The 23747-nt window shown below is 41.6% G+C and overlaps 1 protein-coding gene across 4 annotated transcripts in view; it reads right to left on the bottom strand.

Moving 5' to 3' along the window:
- GMIP (GEM interacting protein) overlaps nucleotides 1-23747 on the bottom strand; it is a 353361-nt gene that overhangs the window by 7210 nt on the left and 322404 nt on the right. For 2 of the 4 annotated variants that reach the window (XM_086961370.1, XM_086961391.1), the window contains 7 exons: nucleotides 22412-22507; nucleotides 18951-19105; nucleotides 14058-14246; nucleotides 12816-12953; nucleotides 9720-9931; nucleotides 3600-3918; nucleotides 875-983 (listed from right to left, as the gene is read on the bottom strand). In XM_086961370.1, coding sequence (XP_086817496.1) covers nucleotides 875-983; nucleotides 3600-3918; nucleotides 9720-9931; nucleotides 12816-12953; nucleotides 14058-14246; nucleotides 18951-19105; nucleotides 22412-22507 — 1218 coding nt within the window. The remainder of the gene's footprint in view (nucleotides 1-874; nucleotides 984-3599; nucleotides 3919-9719; nucleotides 9932-12815; nucleotides 12954-14057; nucleotides 14247-18950; nucleotides 19106-22411; nucleotides 22508-23747) is intronic. The other 2 variants (XM_086961381.1, XM_086961401.1) reach the window with 1 other exon arrangement.

Genomic DNA, 23747 nt, shown 5'->3' with positions numbered 1-23747 from the left:
TCTGGTGAAATGGCTTGCTTCCTTGTGTATGCTTTAGTTTGCTACCACTACATAACTGACTGCATTTTACACATAACGCTTATATGCATTTGTTGCAGACTTTGTATATCGCTCTCATGGAAGATTCCTCCTGTTCTTGTGCCTCTCTTTGCTCATAGTGTCAACCCTTAAAAATGCACTTGATACTGCCAGGAATGAGGCAGCTACCAACATGCGAGTTATCCTCCTCTCAGGTGAACCCCCGTAGTGAGACCCCTGGCAGTGTCCGGTCACAACTAGTGGATCCCATGACTTGGTAACTGTAGGATATCTCCAATCTCTCTACATTGGAGACTATCACTAAAATTGCTCAATGAACTATCGCTTTTGTGCTGCCTCTTACCACCCAATCCTCAAAGCAGAAGAAGATCATTGTTGCACCTCTTACACTTCAGGGAAGAGTTCTTGAAAGGCTAAATGTTTGGTACTTATCAGAAAGATAAAAGTTCTGGAGTCTTCTGCGGGGTGAGGGGTAAAGGCGAATTTCTAGGGCCCAGGTACAGGTGCCACCAGTCACAATGACATATCTGACACGAGTAGTGATAATATACCTATCACAGTATCAACACATTAAAAGCCTACCAACATGGATTATAGCAAATTCAATTTATGATTACAGGATCTAGAATTCAGATGCAATTTGTAGTTCTCATCTGTATAGTTTCATGAAACACCCAGAAAGTAGCTGTATAAACACTGTAGGCAATGTGGTATCATGCAAAAGGCACACAATGAAACCGATATTGTCGCAGGGATGCACAGATGTGTTATCCTGCTAAGAGATGATTATATGGTCATGCTGATGTGCACCATTAAGAGGCATTAAGACTTTTACCTGGTGGGTCAATGCTCTCTAATATTGGTTGTGCTGACTCAGACGCCTTGTCATGTAGTTGTTTGTCCGCAACTGAGTGCTCATTAGATTCACACTTCGTAGACAAAGCCTGTTAAATTAAAGTTGTTAAAAATAAAGTTAAAGTTTTCACCCACATCACATAAAACTCTAATTATGCATCAAAATATTCAAGCAGAAGCCAGTTTCCCTCTATAGCGGCTATCTGATTTAGACACACGCACAAACAATGAAAACAAGTACATCGAGGCTTGATACAGCACATACATTAATCACATTAAAAAGTTCCAAAATAGAATATAATCTGATAATCTAAATTACTTCCCTACCCTTTTCCCCTATATTACTTTTCTAACCCGTTCCTAAAACCCGTTCTAAAAAACATTTTAGAATTCCAAATAGTAATTTGTAAAAAAATGCATATTTAAAATACTTCTAACCCTTTGCGCAATAACACTTTAAAGACCAGTTCTAAAAAAAGAATGTATAAAAGATGAACATCCATTTAAAATAATATTTACTAATTAAATTACTAGCCACCCTTTGCCCCTATTTTACTCTTCTATCCCGCATCAAAAAATGTGGAATGCAAGCATGAACGTTTTCCAAATGTAAAGTTAAAAAATTGTCTAATTAAAATATTTCTCGCTATTTGCTCATATCACTTTAAAAACACGTTCTAAAATACAATGTAATCTGAATAAAGATGAAGTTCTATTTTTATGTACTTAGTAAAACGAAATTACTTCCTGCCCTTTACCCCAATATTACTTTTCGAACCTGTTTTCAAAACGCATTGTTAAAAATGGGATCTAAATGTAAGTCTAAGTAAATGAGTCATTGTAATGTTCCTCTTTCAGCCATTCACTGCTTCCCCTCCCTACTCTACAAGTAGCTTGTAACCACAGAAATACTAAGTTATTACTCATGATGCTTTGTATTGAAAGAGCGCTTCCACTGTCTGCATATTTCTTTATTTCCTGTTGGTTCAATGTAAACAATGTTCCATCCCAACTGTTTTTGTTAGAAGCAAATTGACAGTTCCGCCATACAAAAAATGTAAAACAAAAACAAAATTGATTTTGAGGTTCTTGACTAATTAAAGATCAGTGAAAGTGTACCTAAAACCCCACCAAGTTTGCAAATCTTTGTTTTTTGCCAAGTCACCGGTACTCAACTGCTTTTCAGTCTCTGGTACCATCCCTCCCAATTCACAGCAGTTGAAATACTCATCAGTTTAAGTCTCCTCTGCAAACAATGCTGTGTAGTCTGAAGATTCCAAATTGGGCCACATGTCCTTTGTAACTTCTTGAGGACAGAAAAAGGATTACGCTTGAGTTGAATCCTTCTATTTTTATTCTGTTTTGTAATTACTGCGTGCGAGATCTCAAGACCTCTAATGTAATTGATGTAGAAGCAATGACTCTCAAAAACGTTGATCATATGACATTGATCGTTTTGCCATACCAGTCAAAAGAAAGTAAAAAGTGGCATGCTAAAGCAGCACATCCGGAAAATGTTGCTTCTTATTCTGAACTGTGCTGCAGTGACTTAGGGCATGGAGGATCATCTTAGGAGCAACATGAAATGAAAACAAGTAAGCATTGGCAAAGCCAACGTGTCTTGTACTATGTGCAGAGCTTTGCAGACTTACCCAGGGAGAGGCGCCTTCAGCTGGTCCAGGTTATGTGAGTGCATCTAGGGTGTGTAGCGAACCTCTGGTGTGAAGCCAGTGTCTGAACTGCAGAAGCTGCTGCTGCTAACAAATGTGCACTGGCTGTGTTTGTGGAAAGGAACTATTTTGCTATATCATCAAAGACGTTATGTAAATTTAGCGGCACAGTGTAGCCATCTGCAAAATACGATGGCCCTGTATTGAAAACATGAGCCTTTGGAACAGACGGCTAAAGCTGTTTGCAGCTATACACTAAATAAGCATAGACCGTGAGTGCATTTAAAGGGTCAAAAAGTTATCTTAAAGGAAGGTAGTGCATGGGAAAGCTCTGATGGTGAGATACAAGGGAAATTCTGAGCGGCAGCCTCCTCACATAAAAAAAGGAAAATGAATATATCTGCGGTATAGCATAGAATGGCAAAGGTAGGAATCAAGCAGGACTGGAGTTAAACATAGTTTCAACAATTTCATGGAAATGTACAGTTAAGAGGCTCTAAATATGCTGGTAGTACAACGGTGTTGTGATTGATTATCGAATGCACCGCTTCTACATTCAAACCACCACTTTTGGTGTAACAAGTTTCATGATCCACTAAAAGGACAGCCTAAATACTGACTAATGGAAGCAAGTGTCATGATTACCTACTGGAACTAGAGCAGAAATTATTAAGTCGGTAGGAAGAGTCTGTATACATGGGCCAGTTTGAAGAGGATTTGGGTTGTGGGAAGTGATGACTCTGCTTGTAGAACTGGGAAAACCTTATCATTTTGCATATCACTAATTTGCACAATTCTGATTTTATTGGCCTGATTATGCTTTAGGAGACATTCTATAATTGTTTGCAAGAAAACGACTTTCTAAGGTTGGTTTTCATTGAAATAAGTTAAACACTCCTGAGTGTGTATGTATGGAAGCAACAAACGTAAATACATAACTTGTCTTATATTATGTTTTACAATATATCATTAAGTCTAAAGGGACTTAACTTTTTATTTTTAATTACTCAAAAACTAGCTTCTTGAAACTCTCACCTCTTCTGGTTCTAGACTTTGAACCTCTGACAGCAGTGACATGTCTTTTTCAGGGCTGCATTGCTCCTTGCTGCTTTCCAAATAGGCATCTTGCAGGCTACTTTCAGACCCGAAGGATGATGGCGCTGGCAGGTCATCTGCACCAAAGATCCTTTCGTAGTTTATGATAAGAAACTCCACTATCTGCGCCTGATAGCCGGTATCTATCAGGCAGGTCATCGAAATGTCATTTCCCGGACTGGGCCGGATTAGGGTGGGTCCAAAAATGATTCCCAAGTTGTTGGAGGACATTTTGTTGTCTTCATATCGCTCTGCCACTCTGTAAAAGGGAAAGATGATTAGGAACATGTGCACCATTTACAGAATTATAAAGCAGTAGATGCCTCACTGAATTCCAGACTGTTGCTAATCAATTAAAATGAATTTTCCTAAAATGGATCAACATTTAGTCTCTCACGATTAGAATGGGAGGAACACTGAACATCTAAGGATTATATTTTTCGGATCAGTAATTTTCAAAAGCGATTGTACAAGCAGCTAAATAAGTTCAAGAAGCACATTTACACATGGAGCATGAGTCTAGACTCTAGACTGAGGATCAGCAATACCATATCAATGTGCTATGTTGTGGTTGCCTTAGATTTATCAGGCACAGACCTCGACACCACAGATAGTCTAGTCAGGGCTATGGCAATTGGCGTGATGCCTCAGTGCCACTACTGGATGAGATCTACAGGGTTCTTCAGGGACATCCGGGCGTCCTTAATGGATATACCTTTCAATGGTTCCCAGCTATTTGACTCAAAAAAGTGGACTGTGACCTTGAATACTTAAAAACAAAACAGAGCCACAGCACATTGTCTTGTCCTCTCAGCTCCAGTCCAACAATGCCAACAGCAGTTTTTTGCTTTTAGGTGATATGTCAGGGGGGCTGGCATATTGACATCTCTAGCCTCCACCACCTGCACAGCAGTTTTCCCAGCCTTTCTGCGATCGAGCAATGGGTCTGGCAGACAATACCCCGCCCATAAGGGACTGCGAAACCTCTTTAGTGCACCCTTAGCTGCACACAGCCATCTGGTGGAAGGCATTATCAGCCACTTCCTGCTGGGGTGCCAAAAGATCACATCTGACGGAGGGATCAGGCAGATTGTCCAACAGGGCTATGCCCATCTATTGCTTTTCGACCCACCACACCTGCCACCTACAGCGGAATGCCTGTCAGATGATCACCGGTCACTCGTATGCCAGGAAGTACAGGCTTTTTTGGCTAAAGGAGCCATAGAGATGGTATTGCCTCAAAAATAATAACTGGGTGCTCTTCCCTCTACTTTCTTGTGCCAAATAAAGACAAAGGCCTCCGCCCTATCCTGGCTCTCTCTCTTCACAGCACTTTCCTGCGCAAAGAAAAATTCAGGATGTGCACCCCAGTCCAGGTTCTTTCTGTCCTGGACCCCAGAGACTGGATGGTGGCGTTGGATCTGCAAGATTCACATTTTCACATTCCCGTCCTATAGGCCCACAGGCTCAAACTGTGGTTCATGGTGGACCACAAGCATTTTCAATTTGCCATGCTCTCTTCAGTGCCCCTTGGGTGCTCACAAAGTTGATGAGCATTTCGCTACTCATATGCAGAGGTCAAGGGTAACAGTCTTCTCCTAACTCAGTGAGTGGCTGTTGAAGACTAGCTTGCCACAGTCAGTCATGGGCCACCTCCAGACAACAGTAAACCTCTTGACATCATTGAGGTCAACTTGCTGAGGACACACCTGACTCTTTTTCGGATGCTTTTGTTCATCAGAGCCATCGTGGATATGGTGCATTTTCTCCTCTTTCCTCAGGACTAACAGGTCCAGGAATTTCGGGCTATGATCCTGACGTTTCAGCCTGCTTTATGGGTCTTGATGAATTTGGCTCTGAGGCACTTTGGCCCACTAACCTACTGTATTCTGCTTGCTGATCATGCCAGATGACAATGCAAGCTTTGCAGGGGGACCTGAAGTCTCTGTGGGCCTAGCGAAAGAGAAACCAGTCCGATTCTGTCCAAGTGGTAGCTGCTTGACCACAGTTGTACAAACGGCAGACCACCCTCCCACCTAGAGTTGATGGTGGAGATGAATACATCACTACTAGGTTTGGTGGTCCCCCGGGAGAGGTGGAGATAAGAGGACTCCTCCACATCAACTTGCTGTAGTTGAAGGCTACTAGCTTCAACTAGTGAACACCACCAGCGCCAACTGCCTTACCTCCTGGTCCAACGTCAACGACGACGAGACACGCAAGGTCATGAACTCCATCCACTCAGGATCTCCGTCTGACCCGTGCCCACACCACATATTCAACAAAGCAGACGCAGCCATCGCACCCCAACTACGGAAGGTCATCAACATCTCCTTCGAAACAGCGACATTCCCGGAAAGCTGGAAGCACCCCGAAATCAACGCCCTCCTCAAGAAGCCCAAAGCGGACCCCAAGGACCTCAAGAACTTCCGGCCCATCTTCCTGCTCCCGTTAAAGGTCATCGAGAAAATCGTCAACATGCAACTGGCCCGCCACCTCGAAGACAACATCTTGGACCCGTCCCAGTCCGGATTCAGACGAAACCACAGCACCGAGACAGCCCTCATCGCCGCCACAGACGACATCACGCGCCAACTAGACAACGGCAAAACATCAGCACTCATCCTCCTGGACCTGTCAGCCGCCTTCAACACGGTCTGCCATCGCACTCTAAAGACACGCCTCCTAGAAGCCCGAATCCAAGAGAAGGCTCTTGACTGGACACGTCCTTCCTCTCCGGCAGAACCCAGAGCGTCCGCCTCCCACCCTTCCGATCCGAAGCCACCAACATCATCTGCGGCATCCCCCAGGGCTCATCCCTCAGCCCAACGCTGTTCAACGTTTACATGGCCCCCCTCGCACAAGTGGCCCGCCATCATGACCTCAACATCATCTCCTACGCTGACGACACCCAGCTCATCCTCTCCCTCAACAAGGACCCACACACCTCCAAAACCAACCTCCATGAGGGAATGAAGGCCGTCGCCCATTGGATGAGGAGCAGCCATCTGAAGCTGAACTCTGACAAGACGGAGGTCCTCATCCTCGGACCCACCCCCTCAGCCTGGACGACTCCTGGTGGCCGACCACACTGGGAACAGCACCAACACCCACCGACCATGCACGCAATCTAGTATTCATCCTCGACTCCTCCCTCTCCATGTCCAAGCAGGTCAACGCCGTCTCCTCCTCCTGCTACAACACCCTCCGCATGCTCAGCAGGATCTACAAGTGGATCCCAACCGAAACAAGAAGAACGGTGACACAGGCCCTCATCAGCAGCAGACTGGACTACGGCAACGCACTCTACGCAGGAATCCCAGCCAAATACCTACGACGACTACAACGCATCCAAAACGCCTCCGCCCGACTGATCGTCAACGTCCCCCGCCTCATCCACATCACCCCCCACCTGAGAGACCTACACTGGCTCCCGGTCGACAAGAGGATCACCTTCAAGCTCCTCACCCACGCACACAAAGCACTCCACAACGCCGGATCAGCCTACCTGAACAGCAGACTCAGCTTCCACACCCCCACCCGCCAGCTCCGCTCCGCCAGCCTCGCCCTCGCCGCTGTCCTCCGCATCCAACGAACGACCTCCGGCGGCAGATCCTTCTCCTACCTCGCCACCAAGACCTGGAACACCCTCCCTACCCACATACGGCAGACCCAAGACCTACTCGCCTTCAGAAGACTCCTCAAGACCTGGCTCTTCGAGCAGTAGCAGCACCCCCCCTCCCCTCAGCGCCTTGGGACCCTCACGGGTAAGTAGCGGGCTTTACAAGTACTCTGATTGATTGATTTAAAGGCCTTTTGACAGCCATCAAAGGGAGGCTGGTGCAGGTTCTCATAGACAACACCACCACCATGTGGTATTGCAACAAGCAGGTTTCCTAGAAGGCTCTCTCTGAGACACATTTCACCTAGGGTGGGGCATGGGGATCCTGTACACCTGGTACAAGTCATCTTAGTTGCTTTGAATTGGGTCAGCAGAGTGTGCTACCCTGAGCATCTGACCTCCGATCAGACTTCCACTGCAGGTTGATGTCCCTTTGCAGCAGCAGGGTAGAGTCTTGCACCGAACTTGCTCAATTGGCACCTCCATACGTGAAGACTGAGCAAATCTGTTAAATGTTTTGTTGTTTGCTTCATTTTTATCCCAACAAGGCCTTGCTATGGGCACAGAATGGGTCAACGGTCAGCTCTTTCAGACTTTTTTACTTTTGCTGGACCAAACGTCACTGTTGAAATCACCTGTTGAGATGTATTTTCTGGAAGATTTGCAACATATGTTTCTGCCAACACACTTTGTTATGCTACAGTGGGACTTTAGCCTTCACCTTTCTGATGTGTAGTCCTTTCAACCAATGCATAATTGCCCATTGCTCTAAAAAAAAGGTTTACACGTGGCGATTATAGCAGCCTGCAGAGTGAGTAAACTTCAGGCCCATTTGGTTCTGCCGCTCTATACTTTCTTGTTTTCAGATAAACTGGTGTTATGGACATGAGCTGCATTTTTACCATAGATGGTAATGCCTTTTTATGTTGGCCAAGCCATCAAGCTTCCAACCTTCCTTGCTCCTCCTCATCCCTTGAAAAAGGACGAGAGACTCCATTGATTGGTCCCCAAGAGAGCACTCGGTGTTTACAAACATTGTTCTCTGGAGCAAAGAAAGTAAAGGAAGTGCAGAAATGGACCATCTTTCGATGGATAGTCTTCTTATTAAGATCTGCTACACATTAGTTAAGGAGCAGCCTCCAGAATGCCCAAGGGCTCCTCCACCACAGTCAGAGCTGCTATCCCAGAGTTGGCACACGGAGAGCTTCTGCTGTATATTTGTCAGACATCACTGCACACTTTCATGAAGCCCTACTGGCTCGACACTCAGGTCTGTCAAGATGGGCATTTTGCCTGCACGGTCCTGCAGGACTTTATTCTGAACCATTTCACAGACCAAACAACCACGGCCGGAGGTACTGCTTTGGTATCTATTATAAGGTGAGGAATCTACAGTCAGAAGTATATATCACAAGAACAAGTTATTTATCTTTGGTGATACTCTTGCTGATGGATACTCTATATAACGGCAGATTCCTAAAAAGCCCCCCATCTCTACGTTCTGTGGTATGGTCTCTTCCATCTAAAAGGATCCCAATATAGGAATCTTACACTAGTTTGTTCAGTTCGCTGATAAGATTTGCATCTGAGGGCGCAGATGTGTTCATGAAACAAATGGACATCAGGGCGCATGGGTGACGCTTATAAGTAGTTCTGTTTATCACTAATGGAGCAGAACGGCATGGATGCAGAGTTGCACAGTGCTACTAACTGGCATGCAGGAACACTCCTTTTGCATTTCCCAGATTCAGTCTAGCATCTACGGACTTTATCAAACTGAGGAATCTGCAGTTAGGTAGGATACCCACCAGAAAGGTAATAAACTTGAATTTCAGAAAATAACCCAGAAAGCCATTTCTTTAGAACAGCCAAAGACCCATGTTGTGAAAGGTCCTTTGAGGTCCACCGTTAAACTAAGCTTCACAGACCAAGTAAAGATCTCCACAAACAATGTTCTGATGGCAACAGCCATAGTATGGGCGCCAAACAAAGATGCTCACCAGTGCTAGCCAATAACTCCATTGACATGGACTAAATGGACCTTTTTGACTGAAGACTCAGGGCAACCCTAACTTCTAATGTCCATGTGGATGTCAGCAGCTCTGTTTCCAATACTCATGAACTCTGCCAATCAAAGGTCCCCTGCAGTACTGACAAGTGGCTCCTGGGATGAAAACTAATGGCTGGACATAGTCTGCAAACCAAAGATATTCTCCATTAATAATGAGCAACTCCACTGGCAACAGCCATATTCTGGATTCTACTCACCAAAGAAAGATTCATTGCATTGTAAAAAAGAACTCCCTTAGAGGCAATGTTTGGGTTAGTGTACATTTATATTTGGTTATCTGATCTGCTCCCACTTACATTATCTGTTCAAAGTAAGTGCAACTATGTTTAATAAGACAATGGCAATTTATATCTGAAGCATTCCGTACCTGTAGAGATGTGCGATGAGGTGTCGGAGGCTATTGTAATTGGTGGCTGGTAACCGGCAGAGTATGTCCCGCATACACTGAAAGGTATCCTGTCGGAGCCTGGATTCTCCTCCCTCTCCATCAGCTTGGGCTCCTTCCCCTATTCTTTGAATGTCCTTTGCGAGGGCCATAAACTCATCATACAGTTTATATGGAACAACAGACTCTGGAAGCTAAAACGGGAAACAGTACACGAAATACTTATTTAGAATATGTAAAACTGTTGTGCTAGAGGTACTAACTAGCTGGGTGCTTTATAGCGCTGTGTTTTTACAGCGTCTGTTAAGCGACCCGGCAACGTTAAAGCAAAGTTCTGAATGTACTATCTGAAGTGAACTTATTCCGGAACTTAGTGGCAATCTTGCTTGGGTACAGGGAGTGCGAAAAGAAAGGCTGTAGGGTGTAATTTTTTGGTAGCACACAACACAATATAAATACCTGTAAATGAACTGTACACATTCTGCAGTTAAGTAAGCAAAAATGAAGCACATTTTCTGTAATTGTGAAGTGTGATGGTACCAAAGATTTCAATAGGGTCAAAACAAATCAAGGCACTTCACTTGGTGATGCATAAGTGATAAATATCGACTGAAACTCGATTTTCACACATTATCAGCTGTGCGCAATTTCGTTTTTCTAAACAAAGAGCAACTCAACAACCAAAGGGGTAGGGTACCAAAAAAGACAAAAGTCTGAAAAGAGATTCTCTTTGGATAAATGTCAAGCATCAATTTGCCACAGACACTCTTCACACACCAGTATGATGAACAGAGAGGAAATGTAAAAATACAAAATATAAAAAAGATACAGATGTATTCAGAAAATCATTGCAAACATATAAAGCACAGTGTATAATGTAATCATCAGGTCCTTGTGGTCTTTCCCTAGCACATATACAATTCTAATCATTAAAAAACAGTGACAATATTAATCAAACAAAAACATAATTAATTCACAATTACCACAATAAAATCTGTCTGTCCTAGGGCAGAAAACACCTGTAGAGATCGAAATAACTTGAAGATAGAGTTGTCAATATTATTGCATTGTTTTTCTTTAGGATGGTCGCACTATATTCTGCATGCTGATAACGTTTAGGTTGTGTTAAAATCTGAAACTTGTGGCACAATGAACCTGTGGTCCAAATCACTCCTGTGTCTGTCTAAATGCAAATAAATTGTCTCAGAAAATCCTGCATATGAGAAAAACCCTAGGACTGACAGATTTTACTGTGGTAATTGGGAATGAATTATGTTTTCCTGAAGAAGGTGATGGCTGTAGATTATTTGCCCATGCTTTTAAGAGTGAAAACTACTTTAAGTCTGAGGAGACAATTAGTCTGAAGGAAGATTGGAATATAAATAAATAATAATTGATCCCTTTATGACTACTGTAGCTTCTCTACACAAATTGGAACAATTTCTTCCTTGTTGTATTCCAAACTGTGTACAGTTTTTTTATGATGTCTGTTTTATATTAATGACATTTTTTTTAAATTAATATTGTCACTGTTTTTTAATGATTCATCTTACTGGTGTGTGAAGAGTGTCTGTGGCAAATTGATGCTTGGCGTGTGACATTTATCCAAAGGGGATCTCTTTTCAGACTTTCGCAATTTAGTTGTATCAGAAAAACTCGGTTTGTGTAATCTTAGTGCCCATCTTAATGAAAAATGTGCTGTCTATAAATGACATTGTGCCATCACAAAAGGATTTAGTTACATTAAAAACATTTCCCTCCTCATGTCCATCAAAGCTAGGTGCGTTGTTAAAGTTAATCGTTCTAAGTTTTTGGTAGTGGTTCTAAAATGAAGCCCTGCTCTACATAGCTGCCCCTTATGACCCATTTAGAACTGGTTACTGACTGCTTCTTGGATTCAGTAAGCATTCAATATTTGGTAAAACGCAGAGGCAGTCTCCAATTACGGATACATTTCCTGGCTAGTTGCAAAGAGTGGAGAAGTGCTGCCTCCTCCTCCTCGTGATTCACACGGACTTACAGTGAGTGCAATTACAGGTAACTTGGCACTTTCTAAAATGGTCTTTTCAGGATTATTCTGCCACGTCATGCACTGCAACGTTTGCAAATTCAAAATGTCTTTTGTACTTATGGTCTTTCCTGTTCTGCCCCTCTAGTGACCATTTCAGGGTAGAGGATTTTGTGAAGAATAAATTGAACGGATTATGGTCGGTGTTAAAGGTTTAGGGTTAGGTTAAGTTTATGTTAAGAAATTCATGCAGTAATGTGTTGAGTGAGAGATGATAGGGTGTATGGGCCGTGACTTCTTGAAATGTACTCTTTTTGTATTCCAGTTTTTTGTAAGTTTTTTTTTTATATACAGTCATATATGACTTTTATCCACATGGTACTTTATTCAAATTGAGGCATAACATATGTACCAATTGGACCAGATTTTAATTCTGACTAAAGCAAAAATGCAGCACTTAAGAAATATATTTTCCACACAATAAGCAAGTGTCTTCAAAAGATCATTGAGGCATTTGTCCATCATGTGTCAGGCTCAACTGACATGATGCTGCCTATACCCAATTGCTGTCGATCCATTCAAAAAAATCCACACTGATGGGGAAGTTTCTACTGTATCTTGGACTCTCTAAACTGAGGCTTGCGTTGGCTAAATACAAGTGCTTTAAGGGAAGAACATTTTATGCTAAGGGCTGTGCCCTCAGGATCTTTTTTCCTCTCCACTTCGCTCCTGCAGATGTGTGGGGATGCCAGTTGGGTTTGAAATCCACCCCCTCTCACACAAAATCGAGTTCTTTATGATTTACATCCTAAAAACACCTTAAGGACAGATGCCATGGTGCTGCATATCGTTCTCCAAAGAGCAGATGCCGGCAGCCTTGTGTAATCTCTCTCCATTCCTCCAAGTTAAAGAGGTTCCTGTACTCTATTTGTGTTTGGTGTTTTATACAGGGCTAAATACCACAGCATGGTCAATTCAAAGCACTTTACAACTAAAGCCAAAAAATGCAGTATCTTTTGGGACTACAGCAATTGGAAGATGCTACAGCCAGTTTGCCAGTGTTTACGTACCTCTTTCAGGAACTGCTTCAATACACCGGTGATGTCGTGAGGGGAGTGATCGGCAAGCTCAACCAAATTCCTTCCGTTTTCAAATGCTTGGCACAGCTTTTCTACACGAGCTCTGGCACCACTGATCCGATAAATTCCCTGAAATGCAATATTACATTTACCTAAAACCTGGGTCAAATCTCACCATTAGAAGCCATCGAAAGAAGCAAATGTCTGTCAACACCCCATGCCTCCTGGGTAGGTACTCGCACACTTAGTGGGATATGGTGGCTGACATGATCAAAGGTGTCCCTGTGCAATTCAAATTGGGTGATGCCACAAATCTGTAAAGCCATGGCCCCAAGCAAATGAGGGAACAGTCTTATTAATGCACACCCACTATATTACAAACGCAAGGGCATAGGTAGAGACATTTGAGGGATTTGAAAAGCGTGCACAATCCATGCGAAGGTACACAGGTTACACTTTGAGTGAAGGTTAAGAGTTTCCCAGGGAACTCGACTGGACTGCACCCGAGGGTACCTTGGGCTTGCTCCAAAGAACGGCCAGGGGTGCTCAGGAGGGAAACGTTGGGCAGCTGTTTAACGACCAACCTCTATCATGTGTTTCACTGCTTTGCTCTCTACTGCATGCGCTAGCCCTGAGTGTTACTGTGTGTCCTGGTGAAAGCACAACTTTTGGTAATCGGATGCACAGCCCTAGTTTGAGCCGGCTGCACTGAATGAGAGTCTGCATCGGTGCAAACCAGAGCTGTGTGCACGCTTTTAGAATATTCACCATGTTGTTTACAACATTGTGTAACTGCATGTATGTTATTAAAAAAAACAAGTAATTATTATGAGTGTTATTATTGCTGGTATAAAATCATTGTTATTAGCTATATCGGTAGTATTGCTGTTCCTATTATTATTGTTACTGCTATTATTACTATTAATATTATCATAATCACTACTACTGCATACAGGTGGTGTTTTATTTAACAAACAGTTGAAGGCAGAAAGCGGAATATCTCTGTTTGTAGATCTTTTGAAGATTGGCAAAAAGTCCCAGTCTTCCTTTGAACTCATGTCCTTGACGACTTCAGCAAGGGAAGGTGATGTTCAGTTCCACAAGAAAGGGACAGACATTTGATAGCTGTTTCATGAAGTTAGAAGTTGGAGCAGCTTGAAGAACTGGCACCTTTCAGCCATAATAAGTACAGATCAGCAAGGCATTGGGAGGTCGTCCTGGGATTTTGCTTACCTGCACTCCAAGGGCTCGGTGCTCTATTTCCGCAGTACACTTCCTGATGATAAAAGGGACTTCTTCTGGGAAGTCGCGATACACCTGTTTAAATTCTATTCCAAAGACCGTTGTCCGACCGGGCAGCTTCTTGTGGCCACAAACAATCAGGAGACTTTCTAAACATTTTTTGTGGCACGTCAAGTAACACTGAAATATCAAAAGAAAAAAATAGATGAGCTGGGACAAATTGTTTTAATCAGAAAGTTATAAAATGTATAGATTTGAGTGATCACTTTCAATACAAAGAACAAATTAATCTAGGTGGATATGTCATGCTAATCAAACTCATTAACATCCTACTAAAATGTAAGGGAATCAAGATTTTTTTTAAACAAAGATGAAAACATTACAAGTCACCCACCTGTGCTCTTGTACAGAAAAAAAACAAATGAATCAAAGTGGGTGTTTTTTTCTGTTCAACCAGTTTTAATTGCTTGTTTACAGCTTTCATAAATGTTGTAACTCCACTGTCTAACTGCAGGTCAGAGCTATCCCATGATGACTTATCTATATGCTTGAAGGCCTAATCTTCTAAAGGAAGGCCCTAAAAATAGCTCCTTTTCAGGCTGTAGAACAATGCAACTGCAAATAATATGCACAATACTTCCATTTGCATTCTCATACGTTAACAATCTTAAGGAGTCACCTTGCTTGTCTTTTATTCACCTCCATTGAATAGTCCAAACCACAGCCTCTTATAATCACTTACTTTGTGATATGAAAAAGGGTAGACCCAAGGGGATAATATTGAGTATATCCTAAAGAGTAGTCAGTCAGTCACTCATAATTCTTTATTTAACGAAAACACCGCAAAAACCTAATTATTAAGAGCCTTACAATCTTAAAACAATTGTATAAAACATTAAGTTACCATAATTCATAAAAATGGTATCATAAAAGTATCATCATAACAAATGGCGTAAAAGCTTGCAACATAATGAACATTCCTGCAAAACTTTAAAGCACCAAAATTCATTAAAATGCTATCTAAAGAAAAGCAGCGCAACAAATAACAAAAAACGTACGGTGTAATGGAAGAACCATCCTGCTTTGTGATACTTAGGGCAACTCTAATGAAGTTCAAAAGAGTACAACTGCATTGCAAAAATGGGCTGTCTCATTTTACTGGAAGTGGTCCATTTCAAAGGATTTTAATTGTAATTCTTATTTTACGATCCCTTTAAAATGAAAAAAAATGTATGTATTTCTCTCTCCCAAACTTGATGCAGGTGCATTGTTTCTATCATTCTGGTAAGTTCTGTAGATTGATTCCGGAGCTTTGTAATTCACAGCAAATATAGGTTTTGAATGTACCTTCTCTTACTTACTGCAGCGATGCAAAAGATGCAACAAACTTGCCTGAGGTGGCACAGACTGACACAGAAGACTATATTTGAGCTATAATGAGGCCCGATTTGTGAAAGAAGAGTGGTTACAATAATTAATTGCAAGGCCACAAACCAATCGTCGAATTTGCTTAAAAATGCCTTAGTGACGTATACCAAAAAGAACAGAAATTTGGTTCTGATTACATCATAAGCTGCTTTGGCAATTTTAAGAAAAGCAAAACAAGTGATTCTTATTTAGATTTTAAGTAGGAAATGTGGATGTGATGCTTAGCTATTTCTTGCAGCCAAATTCACAAATTTCTGTATGCAGATACATTTAGTTGTTAATCATTCAAATGGGCGTCAGTCACGTTTGGGAGGTGGGTGGAGGTATTATGTTGGAGATGGTACAGGTGGACAGGGTGTACTACGCCCAAACATGGTGGTTGACTTTGTTTTCCACTGGCATCCTGTGGTTCTTTCTACTATGGCTATAAAACCTGGGTCCTGGTACTCACATAGACACTCAACATGCACGAAGATTGTCAGCACCAGGTTCTCAGTTTCACATCACAGCAAAAGTTTACACCAGTGGGGGCTGTAGACTGCACTCACGGTGACACGGGAAAAAGGTCTGGTCACTCTATTATTTCAAAAACACAGAACACCTCCACCAGAATGTAATATGTGATACATCCAATGAATGGACATTAGTACCCTACCTACTATGAGGGCATGCTTGGTGTGCTTCTCCAGCAGAGGACAGGTCACAACACTTTGTCAGGGACGGGTCTAGGTCTCTGTGCACACGCTAGATTAGCATGATGCCACAGCCAATATAAAAGTCAGAACACCAGTTTCACTTGTAGTTGGGCACTCACGACTTGTTTACTATGATGGGAACAATCCAATTACAATAAATACCATCTGATTTTACTGCTTTTTTATACCAAAGATGATCACATTTGATTTAACCATATTTATTACTGGGCCATTCTTGATACAATACATAGCCAAGCCATCTTGAGAATGTGACAGACCAATACTAGATCTGTGTAGCAGAATTGTGATATCTGTATATTCCAGAATTAACACAGTTTTCCCACAAAGCTTGAGATGATAGGCACTATTATTTTAATTCCACATCTGCCACATAAATATTGAACAGCTGCCCCTATTGTGGGTATTTTATGCAACAGGGTGAAACTTGCCTAATTTTACTTGAACCCACATATTACGATAGAGGAATTGGACTGCCCACAACAGCGATCGAGAGTTCCCCCATAAAGTGAATTTTCTCTAATCCTGTTATGGTTAATGCCATCTAAGTCACTTGTACGGCATTCAGTCAGTATTGACGTGGCTACGATGTCATCACAAGATCTTCTAGAGGCCCTAAAACCTATCTGAAAACAAGGAATTAGGGCTTTCTCTTGGGCCCAAGCAGTGAGTTTGTCTAAGAGGGCAGCTTAGCATTTGGCCTCCAGAACTGATAAGGCAATCATGCGATAGTTGCTTTGGTCTGAATTATTATCCGTTTTGTGACAAAAAGTATTTGTCGGTCTGGTAACAGAGTCCCAAACCATTTACATCAGGGAGAGTAAGTTAGGTATTCCCGAACCTTCCTTCAGCTGGAAGTGAATCTGATATTTGAGGTTCACATTGCTGTGACAGCCTAGTAATCCATGCCTTCTAGTAGGGATTTCTGCCAGTCACTCAGGAGCATGTTGTAATTAGGAATCCAAGAACTAAAATTCTGGATCTGGCACACCCAAACCTTCCCCCTCATAGGCAATTTTAATGTGGACAATTTGATTCTCAATTGGGCATCTTTTCCTTGTTTGAGGTGATTTCAAACTTTCCAGTTGTTGAATATGTTTCTCTGCAGTAGGTAAAACACTGACTAAAAGGTGAAAAGACAACTTTAGAGTACTAATACTTTACCAGAGGGATCTTGCCAATCAAGAAATGCTCATGGACTGATAAAATAAAAAGGAGCTGCAGTCTCTGCAGCGTGTTATCAATATGCCAATGCCATGCAGCTCTACCTAAGGAATTCATCTACTTCTGACTTTCCAAAGACCTAAAGCTTTTACATTCCTCCTTGAGAACTGGATGACTCAAGATTGCATCCTAAGATGGGTCTTCTTTTATACTCCCGTAAAGACCTAGCACAGTCCCGCCCACATTGCTCCTAATGCAAAGTCGCAAGGCATTTCTCTGAGTCCTCCCAGTTCGCTAATTCAGCTCCATCTTCTTTGCAAAATAAAGCTAATGCTATCAATCAATCAGGGGCTTATAAAGCGCGCTACTCACCCGTGAGGGTCTCAAGGCCCTGCTACCTGAAGACAACTTCATAACTCTGTCAAACAAGTTGGTAATTACATGTACCTATGGCGGGAATTGAGTACCTAGGTCTAGTTTTTCCTGGGTTAAAAAAATAACTCTGCTGAAAGATTTTTTCTTGGAACCAAAAAGTTTGATTCACCCACTTCTTATTTCCCTTAATTGTCTAGCACAGAGAGGAAGATGTACCTTCAAATTGCATGTTGATCTTTGAAGTCTCTGTTTCTGCAAGAACCTATTTACCTGTATATAAACCTATCAACTGTGAGAGAGTCCCATTTTACCAAAAGCTAATTCATCTTAAGCATCCTTTGTAAGTCGTTTTCCTGGACTGTCCAAAAGATCTCAGATTTCATGTAAACAACTACCCGTCACTCCCATGGAAGAAGCCATTAGGGCTTCTCCAGCCCGTGATTTTGGACAGTTTCTGTAGAATTACATGGTCTGTTATTCTGCTACTGTTGTGATGTTTCTTGTACAGAGATCAGCTGTAATTTCGCTAGTTTCTTGCATTAGGGATTTTTTAGGAAGACTATCTTCTTTCATAAATGTGGTCTCAACCCATGCAACAAAAGTGCAAAAGACACTATTGCCAGGTAGATAGCCTTGCACATATGGAAAGCCTTTGATGTGAGGAAGGTTTAACCAGTAACCAGAGCCAGGAGTAGTGCATTGAGCAATGAGAGATGATCTATCTCAGATGACATGCTGCAATACAAGAGACACGTTCCAACGCAGGAAATGTGCTCAAAGCCCATAACTTGAAGTCACACTGAATCCAAGGGCACCCAATTACCAGAAGTCCAGCATAACTAAAAAACAAACTAATGACCATTGTATGACAAAGTAGCCCAATGACCAGAAACCACAATTCAATTAGAAGGCACACATAACTCAATGGAATGCAAATAAGCAGGAGCCACACATGACCCAAAGACCAAAAAAAGAAGCACAATCCAACGACATACAACCAGAAGAGGCAACCTAAAAGAAACAAAAGTTTGAAGCCATGTGTAACCCACAAAGAAAGACCAACACAAAAACTCGCAAATAATCAGAAGTCACACCTGACACCCAAGACAACCCAGAAGTCACAAAGAAGTCACAAATAACCAAGGGATATACCCAGAACAAGAGGTTTGTCACTACCATTGAAGGTTATGGTTTCTATTCTTACCTCTTCACATTCCAAGCCAGAGACCATAAATGTTTCACAATCCCGGCATTTTGTGGGCCCCCTCAGCCTACGCAGCTTGTGGGTCATTGCTGCTTTGGAAAGGGTGATGTTCCGATAAGGTCCCACAATTAATCCATTTTCTATGGCCACGTCATCTGAACCAAAAATACCAAAAACAGAGTTGATGTACAATCAAAGAAAAATAACATTGTAGAAACCTATTAAACCCTTTTGATGGGAGTATTAAGAAAACTCAAAAGTAAACAGTTAAACCACATATGGATTTCAAGTTAACATTTTCTGAGTCAATGGCTTTTGTGGGGATATGATAAAATGAATGAGGGAGCACGAGGCATTTAAATGCCCCAAAGCTCTTCTCAGTTTTTGACAACACATTATGCACCGCTTTCCTGTTCTTGTTCTCATACTTGTACCCTTCGCTTCGAGGCATAATGAGTCAAGCAGACAGCTATGACTGTAACCTTGCTTCCTGATTTTTTTCCTTTTGAAATTGAGCGAAGTATAAACCGACAGATCTAACAAGTGACCACAGATGCTCTACAACAAGGTATTTTTAGAGGTTTACATATAGTGCTGCTAAACCTGGAGTGACTGGACGTTTTAAAATGAATAATAAAACAGAAAAATAAAAAGAATGACAGTTGTTAGCAAAGCACATACTGGAACATCTGGTACAACTAGTGAAGCGTTTAATTGGAATGTAGGACAACAGGTTACCAGGATCAACTAGCAGAGTGCTCATCTTAAATGTGCTGTGTTGCCCTTTCTAAATAAGTGCAGCTTTTATAGTTGTCAGAAAGTAAATTGGGATCAAGAGAGATTCCCAAGGAAATAGAGAATTCTAAATTCTAGGGGTAGCAGCAGGAAATTTCTCAGCAGAGATGTTTCACTTTTTAAAAAGTGGACTGAAAATTCTTACAGCATTTTTACTAAGGGTCGTAAGAGGCTCATCTGAGATGGTACGTTTAGAGACCAGGTTTGATAGGGGTCCAATTAATATATTGTAAGGCTTGGGAAACATGGTCAAATTACTCGAAAACGTATGATAAGTGGGAAACAGCCATTATAACGTGGTCATAATCATGTGTGACCATTACCACGAAGCCATTACCACACATATGCCTTTGCCACACATGCCTTTAGCACGCATGCCTTTATCACGAAAATGCCTGTACCACGAGTATATGCATTTGCAAGGAACTTCGTTCTAAAGGCATGAATGATAAAGGCATATGCCTGATAAAGGTTTTTAAAGTATTATCTATTTTAATTTTGTAAAGCCATGAATGTTAAAGGCATATGCGTGCTAAACGTTTTACAGGTAGGTACAGGCAAGTATTGTTTTTTTATATATATACATATATATATATATATATATTTATGGGCATATTTACAAGGAGCTGGCACTGCTGTAGGGTAATTCTTTTGACGCAGCGTTGGTGCAATCAGTGCTCCACACTGCTACATATTTACAAACTGACGCATTGGACCCAATGCGTATGTTTGTAGAGGCCTGCGTCACATTATACCTGCGCCAGGTATAATGTATGCAGGGTAAGTGTTCCTACGTTAAAAGCCATGTAGAACGAATGCCCTGAAATTGACAACTTTTCACTGCGTCACTCTACAACTTGACTGCATCAAAATCCATACGCCTCCTCAAACCAGGCATAAGGATTGACACAGGGCTTTTAACATGGGACTCGCCTCTGTGTTCTGACGCATTGCTGGAGTTGCGTCCAGCAATGCGTCACTTTAGCTTCTAAAGATGCATCAGAATTTCTGATGCATCCAAAAATCCTTGCGCAATGGAGCACTCTGTTGTAAATACAGCGCATCCATGGTGTTGTTAGGGTATATGTGGCAGTCGTAAGAAATCTGACGCATCGATGCCGATGCGTCAGTTCTGGTAAATATGCCCATAGTGTTTTTTAGGGGTTTAGTGTGGGTATAGGATTTTGGATAGTAAGGGCATTTTTAGGGTTCAGGGCGGGTAGGAATTTATGGGTGGCTAGGGTGTTTTTAGGGTGGGTATGAGTTTTTGGGTGGTAAGGGATTTTTTTATTAGGCTTGGTATGGGGTTTTGGGTGATAAGCACATTTTTAGGGTTTAGGGTGGGTATGGGTTTTTAAGGTTTGGGGTTGGTGCGGGTTTCTGGGTTTTGAGGGCATTTTTGGGGTTTAGGTTGTGTATGGGATTTTGGGTGGCAAAGGCGTTTTTAGGGTTTATAGTGGGTATGGGTTTTCGGGTGCTAAGGGGTTTTTGGGTTTAGGTTGTGTAGGAATTTTTGGATGGTAAGGGTACTTTTAGGGTTTAGGGTGGGTAGGGATTTTTGGGTGGGAAGGTGCTATGCATATACATACATATACACGTATGCATCTATGTATTCAAATATATTTTTATATATATATATAAAACTATATATATATATATATATGTCTATATATGTATGTGTAGTAAAACGATTCGTTGTAAAGGCATGGGTGGTAATTGCATGCATGGTTCCATCATACAACCATGTTAAGTATCCAGTGCAGTGAAATACAGCTTGCATAGGATAGAGAGAACAGTCGGAAAAGTAATTTGGCCAGCGTTAGAGAAGTCCAGTCTGAAGGTGACTGAGGCTTGGGCTGAAGAACAAAAGTCAAGAATGAGAAACTGAATGAGAGGTTTGGTTTTGGTCAGAGCTGAAAATGAAAGATATCACATATAGGTTTTGTCAATATGGACTTTGAGAATAAGTGAATAGCTCAGGGTAATACCTAAGATTTTGAAACGATGGATCAGAGGTAAGGGTATGTGATTAGGGGATAAAAGTGGGAGCTAGTTTAATATTGAGGGCAGGATCGAGGGGAAGGACACAGATTCCAGTTTGAGAGTTGTTGAGATTCAGAAAGGTGATGGCCTTCCGTTGAGGTTAACAGGACAGCTTTCGAGCTATGCGACACCACTGACATTCAACACCTTCATGCAGAAGTTGCTATTGTCATGGTATTGATGAATGTGGAAATGTGCACAGTCCAGAAGGTTGTACAGTGTTTCCAAGTAAGTGTTAGAGAGTGACTGACTAGACCCTGCAAGTGGAGACACAAATTATTTAACATTTTTAAACTGAAAGAAACAATCCAGATTATGAGATGAGCTGTACATATAATCTTGTGAATTCAATGTCCATTTTACAGTGGTTTAGCTCCCTCTGTTGCTTGACATGTTTCCAACATCTATAAAAATATATAACATTAGCTGAGATGAATAAGTCAGGAACTCGGCACCCGCTGTGGAGAAGCCGTCTTAGCACAGGCCGACAATGTTAAATTTTTCACACGACATGGGGAAATAAATAGATTTTATGGAAGGAAATTGCTATTTTTTTTGTCCTCCATTTTCCTAAATACTGTCTTTTTTGCTTATTAAACGCAATAATCATACATGCTGCTCACCATTTTCGTACGACTGAGGGGACTCTTTGTCTTCTAGGTCGTCCGAGGACATTGTGCCTGTAGAAGGGGCCTTCGGTAACGTTCGGGCCATTAGTCCTAAACAAAGATGACAGTCAATACTTTCAATACTGGCAAGAATATGCCATTGTAATATTACAGAAATTGTGTATGTGTGTTTCAAGAAACTACACATCAAACCATTTTCCAAAATGAAAAGATAGTGATATGTCCCACATGCCAGATCTGCTTTTGATGCATGCACTGAATATATCTCTAGTAGGTTGTGGTTTTAAATTGTGTTGCTGGTAAAGTTTTGAGCCAGCCCTTCCAGGCTTTACTGGAAGATAACGGACTGCAAACAATAGTTAGATTTCTCAAGGGATGCCCAAAATGATAATCAAGGTGTACCCCGCTTGAGCTCAATGCGTTTTGTAGGTCATGAGTTAGCCTTGGGGGTTTCACCATTAGACGTGTATTAAAATAAGTGCCCTTGAGTTTGGTAATAAGAAAACCTATTATTTAATAAAAAGGAAGAGGACCTTCTTAATATAATATACTGAGTAAGTCATCATTATGTTATTCTTACAAATGAAGGGGGTCCAAAATGTACTCTCTCTCAGGTAATTAATTTCTTTTCTATCATCATCTGCAACTGGTAGTTCATCTTCTTTGAAGGTCACAGAGCTGGTATTTCAATTTCAATCACATTTTATGCCATAACACAGGATGTGCCTGGAGGAATTGTCCTCCCTGAACCACGTTAATATGATCATAAGATCTTCACCAGTGGTGTACAAATATAATAATGCACGTTTTCTCAAGTATATGTCTTACACCTGTCTTCAAATGATGCTCCATTGTTGGCTTGTAACTATATTCATAACTATTCTTGGACTTGTAACCAAGAACATTGGCATAGCATACCTTCAAATATGGCTAATAACGATTTAAGTATACCAGGTGGAACAGATGATACTTTTTTATAACTTGTGCTTCTACACCCAGGAACAGTAACCAAGATGACACTGATTGATCGAGTACCGAAGATTATAGTTGTTTCTGGAATTAAGATAAGTGTCTTGCTTCCAAAGGCAGGGCACAAGCATCAATCTATAGTCTCCTTCTACGCAATACCGAGTTTAGGTTGACACTTTTCCGAAGTCTCCCTGCTGGCACTTAAATACCTAGCTTGATAGAGTGGAAGTCTCTGATAGACGGCTCCTGTACGTGGAAGGTCGAAACGCACAATAAAACCTTCATGGGTTTTCTAAATAAAGTAGGAAACATAGATCCATCTCAAATATCAGAGAACAGAAGGGCTGTGGAACAACCAAGC

This window comes from Lissotriton vulgaris, chromosome 1_1 (assembly GCF_964263255.1).
Source record: "Lissotriton vulgaris chromosome 1_1, aLisVul1.2, whole genome shotgun sequence".
Lineage (NCBI taxonomy): Eukaryota > Metazoa > Chordata > Amphibia > Caudata > Salamandridae > Lissotriton > Lissotriton vulgaris.
This window is presented reverse-complemented; position numbering and strand designations above follow the sequence as displayed.